The sequence below is a fragment of the Syngnathus floridae genome, chromosome 17, assembly GCF_059516105.1.
Source record: "Syngnathus floridae isolate MCC-2025c chromosome 17, RoL_Sflo_1.0, whole genome shotgun sequence".
NCBI classification, from domain to species: Eukaryota; Metazoa; Chordata; class Actinopteri; order Syngnathiformes; family Syngnathidae; genus Syngnathus; species Syngnathus floridae.
The window spans coordinates 4,231,360-4,242,706 of record NC_142429.1 but is presented as its reverse complement, the minus strand read 5'-3'; the positions used below and the strand labels follow the sequence as shown (position 1 = coordinate 4,242,706).

General features: G+C 46.5%; 1 protein-coding gene across 1 annotated transcript; it reads right to left on the bottom strand.

The window, feature by feature from the left end:
* Positions 1-873: 873 nt before the first annotated feature.
* On the bottom strand, positions 874-4,665 carry LOC148383698 (uncharacterized). Its single transcript, XM_088358592.1, has 8 exons — positions 4,452-4,665; positions 3,236-4,330; positions 3,066-3,160; positions 2,944-2,988; positions 2,284-2,508; positions 2,045-2,222; positions 1,812-1,985; positions 874-1,740 (listed from the first exon to the last, which is right to left on the bottom strand). Exons 1-8 carry the CDS (start codon positions 4,504-4,506, stop codon positions 1,649-1,651), a joined length of 1,959 nt encoding a protein of 652 aa, XP_088214718.1. The 5' UTR covers positions 4,507-4,665; the 3' UTR covers positions 874-1,648.
* Between the last annotated feature and the right edge of the window lie 6,682 nt (positions 4,666-11,347).

The following is an 11,347-nucleotide window of genomic DNA, read 5'->3' as shown; positions in this document are numbered from 1 at the left end:
CTCTGGCCTGGGCGGCGCCGCAGGACTAATTGGAATAATTCAACTGCTGACTTTGAAGTGTAAAAAGCGTCTGCAGGATTGGTGCCTTGTGCAAAGGTCAGAGCCGCATGCCCGTTTCACTAAACGCCACCGCTTTGTTCCCACGCTTCTTTTGATTCTTGCTTCGTTGAAAGACGACTCGGCTTGAAACCGGCTCGCGGCATGTCAGCGGCAAGCCAACAAAGCCTATACTTATTAACCAGAACTTTGTCTGACTTTCACAAACATGAAACGAGCGTCGTGCGTAAAACAGTAAATCGTAATTTGTTCGATATGCAAATGAAAACGTTCTGACCCGAGGCGCCGTGCCAGCTCCGGACTGCCATTGCGGCTTGTTTGAAGAACTGAAAGCGGTGTCTCGTTACTTTTGTCCACATTCGGAAAACGTTACTAAGGACCTTACGATACGTGGTGAGAAAATCCATCCTCAATCGACATCTCATCGTCTCACTACAGACACCAGAGCAATTTGACCAATTGAGTCCAACGCTCGTGTATGTCCTCATGTGCGTTCTCGTGTACATTTGTGTCAGAGTTCTTCAGCCACTTGCCTAAAGTTGCCATCATCATCAGTCATCGTCACTTGCTCAATTTTTCTTCTCTTTCACTTTCATCAGGCAGCCTGTCACTCGCGTCTCTGCTCAATAATTCACAACTCTATTTTTCCTTTGTTGTCCAACAGAGAGAAACCACCGCCTTTGCTGGCTCAAGTCGGACAGGATTGGGAAACCCGAGCAGGTATGTACATATTAATGTGGTCATTATCTGCGGTGGGAGGGGTGGGAAGCTAGGTCGGAAACGAGGGCACACGCGACCACAGAAAGACAGATGGACCCTTATTAAATTGTTTTAATCAATCATTGCATTTACAGCAGAAAATAAAATATAAATACAGTAAACACATTTTAAACAGCGTAGCTATATAAATCTTTCAAAATATAATTTTCAAAAATAATTTAGGAGACCCTGGGGACGACCCAGGACGCGCTGGAGAGACTATGACATCGTCTCTCAGCTGGCCTGGGAACGCCTTGGGCTCCCCCGGGATGAACTGGATGAAGTGGTTGGAGAGGGAAGTCTGGGAGTCCCTCCTAAAGCTGCTGCCCCCGCGACCCGACCCCAGATAAGCGGAAGAAGAATGGATGGATGGATGGATGGATGGATGGATGGATGGATGGATGGATGGATGGATGGATGGATGGATGGATGGATGGATGGATGGATGGATGGATGGATGGATGGATGGATGGATGGATGGATGGATGGATGGATGGAATTTTATTTTGGCCAAATTTTGTAGCTGCCATCCAAGCCCAAATGAGGCCCAAATTAAGAGGACATCTTTATGTAACTACAGGCCTGAAGTGTCGCTTACAAGAAGCTTTGTCACGAGAGGCTCTCACCATCAAAACACTTCTTTTTACTCCGCTTCCTTGTGGCTCCAGTTGTGAGCAAACCTGCGAGCAAAGCGATTAAACTGGATTTCTTCAGGATGGGCAGAGCCAGCTGGCGCTTTCTACTTTGCTATTCTGCAGCTTTTCCATCGGATCAACTTTTTTCCCTGCCGAATGACCCAACCGGGTCATGTAAACGGGAGCGGGTGTCGCTCTCATACGAGCCACGGGTGCTGCTGCATCTGCTCCAGGGTGGCCCGCTTCTCCGGATCCAAATTCAAGCATTTCCACAAGAAATCTTCACATTCTGTTCAAAGACCCACCAAAATTCAAGCGACGGTTGTTTGCGAGGAAGAAACGAGAATGGCGGGATCCTACCTTCAGACAGAACCCGATTCAGCCTCAGCATCTGGGAAAGGAACATGACGGTGTCAAAGCGCTTGGTTCCGGCCATCAGCTCAAAGAGAAGCGCGCCCAGATGCCACACGGTGGTCGGACCAGCGCTGTACGTCCGTCTCAGAACATACTCCGGAGGAGCGTAGCACAAGGTGCCTGCGAGGAACCCAGATGAACGTCTGAAGCCAAGAAGACGCAAGAGTGGGGCGTCCTACCATTGTAGTCCCGGTAAGGCTCGTTGCTGGCGAAGCAGCTGCAGCCGAAATCGATGATTCGCACGCGAGGGACGCCGGACGTGGCCTCCAGGAGGATATTTTCTTGCTTCAGGTCTCGATGGAACACGTCCACCGCGTGCATGTCGATGGCCGCCACCACCAGCTGCTTCATGATGTTCTGTCCGGCGGACACGAACATGGAGTCGTGACGGCAACCGCATCGCGTGTCTCTTGCGTACCTTTGCCTCGCACTCGGGCAGAGCGCCGATCCGACATCTGGTAATGTAAGTGAATAGGTCTACGGACGGGACGGGCCTCTCCATGACCAGGACAATCTGGTGCTCCAAATCATATTTGTTCAACAGCGACACGACGGCGGACATCCCGTCCGAGTTCTTCTTGATTGATGCTTGCAGCATGAGCAACGCTTCGATGGGGATGTCCTTCTTCAACCCGTTGATGCTCTGGCCGATTAAAAAAAAAAGAAAAAAAGGTTTCTGTGAGAATTCGGTTCTATTCATTTTTTTATGATGGCCGTGACAACTCGTAGGACTTTAACTCAATCTGGAAGGCAACTTTCAGGAACGTCTTGACCTCTTTGACCTCAATCCACTCAACTGTGTAATTCCTCTCTGTAAGAATCTAAACCTGCCCCACCCAACTGGTCCCTGGCCAGATGTCCAAACAAGTCAGATTGTCCTTCTAGCAAGATTAGATTAGTGACACTGCCAGTCTTTGACCGGATTCTAATCCCAGACAATCCCACACAGCCAACTGTCCTTTTATTTTTTCTAATCTACAAATCATTCCTTTATCCAGATTAGATTCCTGTGGACCTCAGTTTTTGTGTCCAAGTTCAAATGAATGTCCGTGTCGGTGGAGTCAGGCAAAGTACTCACCAACGGGACCCGTTTGACCTCTTTGGGGATGTATTTGATCGCCACCTGAGGGATCAGAGCGTCGTTAGTGGGTGATCGCGCCAAGTGCTGTTTTTTTTTTTGGGCGAGTTATCAAGATTCACCGGCAAGCAGTCGCTTTTCCTGTAACCAGCATAAACGGATCCGAAGCCTCCTTCGCCGAGTTTGTTGACTTGCTGATATTTGCGTGCAAACGAGGCTGCCGAGATGAGACACGAGCACTGACATAGCTTCGCTTTGAACGTGGATCGGCAAAATGCAAATGGGAGGTTACCTCGATTGGTCGCAGCCTGTTGGGAGGCGGTGGAGCCCGGTGGCACGTCGCCACTGCTCTCCATGGAGGTCACGGGCTCTGGACTGGCCTCCATCTTGGGCTCTCCGAAAAAGACCACAGACAGTTGACTGGGGATTTTACTCACCTGCTTGGAGAGGCTCGCTGGCACCGAGTCGGACTTTCCATCGGTTTCCACGGCCGGTGTGTTTTTCGCGGTTGGTTTATGCCTCGACTTTTTTGCCAAGGTGTGTCTCGGTTGACCAAATCTTTTTTTTGTCCTTTTAACCAGTGCGCCTTCTTCGGTTTTCTTGGGCTTTGTGCTGGGCTTTCTCTTGGTGGCTTTGGGCGAGGTACTTCTCACTTGGCCTTCACTCGGTTTCCTTGGCTTTTTTCCGAAGGCTTTCGGTTCCGATTTCCTCCTTGTCCTTCGTGGCACAGCCTTCTCGGAGCCCTCGTCATATTTATCCTTCTTCTTCTGTGGTTTTGTGTTTGATTTTCTCCCGTTTCCTTTGGACGGTGCCGGTTTTAATGACTCTCCAGTTGGTTTGGCCCTCGCTTTCTTTGTGGGAGTCTCAGTTTTTCTGCTGAACCTGGTTCTCCTGCTCCCTTTAGTCAGCCCGGCCTGGATCGGTTTTCCTTTCTGCTTCACTGTCAGTGTGTCCGTTTCTTTGGCGGACTTTGCTCTGCTCTTCAAGCTTCCTTCAGATGGTTTGCTGCTCTGATTCTTCTGACTGGAATCTACTTCAACGTTTTGCATTTTTCTTTTCACGTTGGCCTTCTTGGAGCTCTCAGACTTGTTCTTGAGAGTCACTGATCTCGTGTTGGACTTTCTGGTGCTCACCGTGGCCGGTCTACCCATCGCGGACGCATCGGGTTGTTCGACCTCTCCTTCGGGGTTCAACTTTGTCCCGGTGCCACTCGTTGAAGCACCATCGACGGACATGTGAAGGCTGTGCCATGCGAGCTCATTCTGTTCACTGGTGCTTGGCATCATGTCACGGCGCCTCTTTGGGGCTTGGGCGCCATCATTGCTGGCCTTTCTTTTTAGAGTTGACACAGCACAATCTTCCGCAAAGGAGGTATTTTCTCCTTTTTCTAGAATGGACACAAAATCATGGATTTGATTCATGGAAATTTCCTGTGCACAATTGTCAGTGGAAGATAAACAACTTTTAGAAGAGGTTTTCCTGAAGACTCACAAGCTGTAACAACTCACCCGAACGGCCGTCGGAGGATGCAGCCTCGAAATGTTGTAGACTGTCATCATCCATGTTGTTTCATGGCACAGGCAAGGAGAGGATAACGTTGAAGTGGCAGCAATGTCATCAGTTTGCAAAATTTTGTGTCCAATAAGAAGAAGGTGCAGTGATGGTAGAAGTGGACGGCTTCCATTCTTCAGCGTCAAAACAATGGCATCAGTGTCACGCCAAGTCCAGGGTGATGTCATCAAAGGCAAATAAAGTCATGTGCTAATTGCCCTGGCTTAAACCCGATGATGACAACATAAAGAATGATGAGCCAGTTACATAAGATTCAGTCAGAAGCCGTATTTGGAAGCCGTTATCACTGACACCTGCACAATGGTTTGAACAAATAAAAATATTACTAAGGGGTTACATCATTTCTAAACAGGGTGGGTGGATTTTGTGATTTACCCAAAAGATGCACTATGCACTACAATGCAGTCGTGTGGATACAAATGAGTCTCACAACGACTCAATATCTTCAATCATTGTCTTTGTTGCAGAGGATAAAGAATATATGCCTGTAAATATTATTAGTATATTGTCTGTCCACATGTGTTGACACACCTTTTGCGTTCAAATACCTGCTGACTAGCCAGTCTATGATGTTTTGCATTGTCTGTTAGCATGAAGTTAGCTGAAGTCAATATAACATGGTCGTCTTAAATTAAAACATGTTTGTTTTATGTTGAGCTTTATGTTATGTTTTATGTTAATACAACCGTTAATGCAAAATATTTGCAAAATATTTTTTAATGCACCTAATCTACAAAAGTGTAGCTCAAAACTCATGTGTGATACCCCCCCCCCCCTCAGCTGAGAGTAGGAGACGACCTCATCCAAGCGTTGAAGTCTGCACAGCAGCAAAACAAACAATACAGCGGTGGTGGAAACACATTCCCTTGTGACTGTTGTCCTGAGTTACCCTCTGACCAAAAAAAAAGAAAAAAAAGGAATGTTTACAAAATGATGACCCCAGTGACATGAGGGCAGCATAACTTTCTGTAGCCTCGTCTGCCCTGTGACCGCCGGCCGTTGCATAACTTGAAGGCTGTGCGGGGTCACTCACTCAAAAACAAACTAAAATAAATGCAACCTTGACTGTTATATCAGATTCTCATTTTGTTTTTGTTTTCTTTAGTCTTTATATTTTTCATCCTGGCGTTATGATATAGGCATTGTTGAAGTGAAGTGTTGAATGTGAAATTTGAAAGAAAGAGCCCAGTCAGCAAAGTGTACATATTGTAGGAGCAAGAGGTTGCTTGTTGTTTCTCCCGGGTGGAGAGCAAAGTCGACTTCAAGTGACGCTTACGCGAGCTGAGCTGAGCTGAGCGGGTCACTCGCTCTTTGAAATTTGACGATGAGCCGTCACTTCAAGTGCTAAACATTTTGCACAACACAAGCTTGTCGATGGCAGCCGTGACTACCGAAGTCGCATCGTGAGAAGAAGCAAGCGGCTTTGCCAGCGATTCTACTTCAAATAAACGTGACTCATTTGCCGCTATAATCAATAATGATCATTTTGTCTCATCAGAGGAAATGTTTCAGCGGGGGAAGTGGCGGCTATAATTAAACCTTTGCTCTCCCCAATTTTGAAGGCTTTTGCTGGATTCTGTCCACAATTTAGGGAGCGCGGTGTCTGCGCCTCACGGCAAAAGCCATTGCCAATCACCTGTTATCCAATTTACTCACTGCGTGCTCGTTTGATTTCTTCAGATTTAGGAAAATGCTAAGACACTGAAGCACAAATTAGACTTACACAGGTTGGTTGAGTTCAATCAAAATTCTTGTTCAGACAGCTCTGTTTTCAGGAAAGTACAATACAGCGCTGGGCCCTTCAAGAGCGGAAAGTCTCCATTCAGAAAAGGCAACGTCCAAGATTCTCTGGTTAGCTTATATCAGCTGCACATGCCAGTGTGGGCCGAGTTTGATGGGTGATGAGTCTTTGGGGTGGGGCAAGTTCGCCATGGGAGTGGGTGCTGGTTATGGGCGATTCGGTGTGTGTGGGGGCTGTTGTCTTCCATCCCGTCTTTCGGCCTTGGCGATCATCTTTGGCCGAGTCCTTGGCTGGCTCCCCCTGGCAGCTGCTGGTTTTATCTCCACGTGACCTTCCTGTGAACATTCTTCTCCAATCTTGGACATACACTGTCGTACCTCATTCTTTCAATTTTGTCCTTTGTACTAAATTATGTTAGCTTTTGGCTGTGACATCATTAATCTATTGCTGTTCTTTTGATACATCATGTCTTTGCTTATTCTTAGTTTAATTATGCTTCCAACCGTATCTTTTCTTTGTTAGGCAAACTATTTCCCTCTGTGCAGAGCGTTCAGTAGTAATCAAAAACTGGCGTCTAGCATTAGTCAAAACATAAGATACAATCAAGTACTGAACGGTCAAGACGACTCTGGCCGTGTCCATGGTTTAGAGAAAAAACATCAGGCATTCATTACACAGTTCCTTAAGGGTAATTAAGCTATTTAGGCAATATATCAAAAGTCATTTGTTATTTCAAAGTGCTCAGAAATATATATCAGATCATAAAGTTATAAAAACCTTTCTCATCACCACTTATCAAAAATGTCTCATTGTGTCTTCTTTATTGATTTGGTGTGTAGGTGTAATTATATGCTTAAAATGTTTCTTTTATTTATTTAATATGTGAATATACTTGTCTGCTTATGTACTTTATTCAATGAGGTTTGAGCATATCTGTTTTTGTAGCTAGGCAGGACTTTTTGTATTTCGACCTCATTCCTTCACTGGTCAGTTTTTTTTTTTGTAGTTTCCACGGCGTGATTGTGCCATTTGCTTTCATGTGTCACGCTAACCTGCCACGCGAGGCCGCCGGGTCATCACAACCAAGCAGGGACATTGTCACCTCTGCGTTGCCGCAGTGTGGGATGGCTGAAGACGTATTTGCTGACTGTTGGCAAGGCTCACTTCCAAAATGGTGGACTGAAGCCACAACAGCAAAGCAATGTGGCCACAGGCCATCACGGCTAGATCATGAGGCCTGACTCCTCAACAGTCATTTTCTTATGAGAGTGCTGGATTCTGTCCACAATTCAGGGAGCGTGTTATCTGCGCCTCACGGCAAAAGCCTTTGCCAATCACCTGTTATCCAATTTACTCACTGCGTGCTTGTTTGATTTCTTCAGATTTAGGAAAATGCAAAGACACTGAAGCAGAAATTAGACTTACACAGATTGGTTGAGTTCAATCACAATTCTTGTCCAAAAAAGCTCTGTTTTCAGGAAAGTACAATACAGCGCTGGGCCCTTCAAGAGCGGAAAGTCTCCATTCAGAAAAGGCAAAGTCCAAGGTTGTTAGATCAGTTTTATATTCAGTAGCACATTGTGGGCCGAGATTGATGGGTGATGAGTCTTCGGGGTGGGGCAAGTTCGAAGGAGAGTCTGCTTCCATGGGAGTGGTGCTGGTTATGGGCGATTCGGTGTGTAGGTGGGGGGCTGTTGGTGTGTGTGTGTGGAGGGGGGCTGTTGTCTTCCATCCCGTCTTTCGGCCTTGGCGATCATCTTTGGCCGAGTTCTCGGGTGGGGGCTGTTGTCTTCCCTCCCGTCTTTCGGCCTTGGCGATCATCTTTGGTCGAGTCTTTGGGCGGCTCCTTCTGGCACCTGCTGGTTTTATCTCCACGTGACCTTCCTGTGAACATTCTTCTCCAATCTTGGACATACACTGTCGTACCTCATTCTTATTCTTTTAATTTTGTCATTTTGTACGAAATTATGTTAGCTTTTGGCTGTGACATCATTAATCTATTGCTGTTCTTTTGATACATCATGTCTTTGCTTGTTCTTAGTTTAATCATGCTTCCAACTGTATTTTTTCTTTGTTAGGCAAACTAGTTCCCTCTGTGCAGAGCGTTCAGTAGTAATCAAAAACTGGCGTCTAGCATTAGTCAAAACATAAGATACAATCAAGTACTGAACGGTCAAGACGACTCTGGCCGTGTCCATGATTCAGAGAAAAAACATCAGGCATGCATTACACAGTTCCTTAAGGGTCATTAAGCTATTTAGGCAATATATCAAAAGTCATTTGTTATTTCAAAGTGCTCAGAAATATATCAGATCATAAAGTTATAAAAACCTTTCTCATCACCACTTATCAAAAATGTCTAGTTATATCTTCTTTATTGATTTGGTGTGTAGGTATAATTATATGCTTAAAATCCATCCATTTTCCAAACCGCTTAGTCCCCACAGGGGTCGTGGGCGTGCTGGAGTAGTAGGCGGGGGACACCCTGAACTGGTTGCCAGCCAATCGCAGGGCACACAGAGACAGACAACCAATCACACTCACACCTAAGGACAATTTGGAGTCTTCAATCGGCCTACCAAGCATGTTTTTGGAATGTGGGAGGAAACCGGAGTGCCCGGAGAAAACCCACGCGGGCCCGGGGAGAACATGCAAACTCCACACAGGGAGGGCCGGAGGTGGAATCAAACCCGCACCCTCCTAACTGTGAGGCGGACGTGCTACCCAGTGCGCCACCGAGCCGCCTATATGCTTAAAATGTTTCTTTTATTTATTTAATATGTGAATATACTTGTCTGCTTATGTACTTTATTCAATGAGGTTTGAGCATATCTGTTTTTGTAGCTAGGCAGGACTTTTTGTATTTTGACCCCATTTCCTGCAAGAGCTGGCCTCATGTTTTTTTTAAATGTTTTCATTTCTCTATCAAATCAATTTTTGGAGTTATTTGCCTATTTTGCTGTGAAGTTTGACCTCTAAAATCTTCCGCAATGTGAATTTCACTATATGTTGTCATTTGCAGCTGACAATGCTAACCCTTAACTAGATTCAATTTTGTTTTTATAGTACGAAAACTCGCCACGCCAGAATGAGGTCAGCTTTTGGCAAAGGTTTTGTCATCAATGTGAAGAGAAAGCTCGCTTCTGCGTGTCCTCGTTGGATTTGAAAAACAAGACCAATGCGGCAACTGTTTTTAGGAATATCCAAACGACGCGATATTGAAAGTGACTCGTGGGAGACTTTCGGCTCATTCCCTTATGCGCGTTACTTTCGGGGTCTCGAGCCGCATCTCACCTCCCGAGGCTTCCCTCTCGGACATCTACGCCGCTAATTTGACAGTAGATTAGCGCAGCCGGGCCGGCTCACCGACAACCGTGTTTATTGCATGTCGCCCCTCTCGCTGCTCGGAGCTTGTTGTTGCACATTTGCACAACGCGGTCATTCGCCCTTGGATGTGATCGCCCCCAATTGCGGACAACTTCCGTGTCTTGCGGGTCATTAAAACCAATTGAAATGGTGCCAAAAAGTGCGCTTGCGGGATGTCTGGGCGGTCTCAGCTTTGAAGGTCACCCTCCGCTTGCACCTCATTGAAAAGCTCAATTTCGCCTTTGAGATAATGCGATCAACGCAGCGGGGCTGTCGCACCGCGTCGCAACTAACCCGTCTCATTATTACAAAACTGCGTCTCGCTGCAATTGGCAAAGTCAAACACCGAGACACCTTGTCTGACGCTTTGCTATTGAAAATTCATCTCGTGTGTGAAAAAGACTTTGGGCTGCAATGTTAATGTAGTGGGCACGTTCCAATTTCAAATCCCGCCAGCCAGTAATTGAAAGTAAAAATGTAATCAAGTCTATTTTACTTTTAAATTTAATTCGCAGCGTGCGCCCGGGCTAATTCTCAAAGTGTGGTAGCAATACCACTCGGGGTACAAAGGCTCCTTCTAGTGGTACGTGAAAGAATCACTGAATTAAATCAAATTAAGTCACAATTTAATTTCATTTTTGTTTCATTTTATTTTACTCTGCCGTAAGTGGTCTGGTGTCGTTACTTGCAAGTCAGTCTGTGTCCATATTTGAATAAGAATCCAAACCATTGCGACACGAGGACTGGATAATTGAAAAATTAAAATTGATAGAGTGGAGGAGTTCAAGTATCTTGGGGTCTTGTTCATGAGTGAGGGGAGGATGGAGCGCGAGATCGATAGGCGGATCGGTGCAGCGTCGGCAGTAATGCGGACTCTGTACTGGTCCGTCGTGGTAAAGAGAGAGCTGAGCCAAAAGGCAAAGCTCTCAATTTACCGGTCGATTTACGCTCCTACCCTCACCTATGGTCACGAGCTATGGGTCGTGACCGAAAGAACAAGATCCCGGATACAAGCGACCGAAATGAGTTTCCTCGGCAGGGTGTCCGAGCTCTCCCATAGAGATAGGGTGAGAAGCTTTGTCATCCGGAAGAGACTCGGAGTAGTGTCGCTACTCCTCCACGTTGAGAGGAGCCAGATGAGGTGGCTCGGGCATCTCATCAGGATGCCTCCTGGACGCCTCCCTGGGGAGGTGTTCTGGGCATGTCCCATCGGTAGGAGACCCCGGGGACAACCCAGGACGCGCTGGAGAGACTATGTCTCTCAGCTGGCCTGGGAACGCCTTGGGATCCCCCAGGATGAGCTGGATGAAGTGGCTGAGGAGAGGGAAGTCTGGGAGTCCCTCTTAAAGCTGCTGCCCCCGCGACCCGACCTCGGATAAGCGGAAGAAGATGGATGGATCGATGGAAATTGATAGAGCTATTAATAGACAGGCCAAATTAAATCACCCAAGATTCTTTTGAGTCTCACTCGTATTTTCACAGCAGTTAGAGCATGGCAGACATTGGCCGAGTTTCTCTCCCAAGTTACTTTAAAACCTGTTTGTGGTCATTACACAGAGATACGGTGGCATTCGTTTAAGTACGTGCACTTTTCTATACTATAAATAAAGAATGTGTGTGTACTGTAATCAATAAATCAATGTCGTGGATGGGGGCGTTTCAGCGCTCTCTGGTGGCAGCTGACGGTCTTGCGGCCTTTGCTATGTGGACGTAAGACGTGCGTGT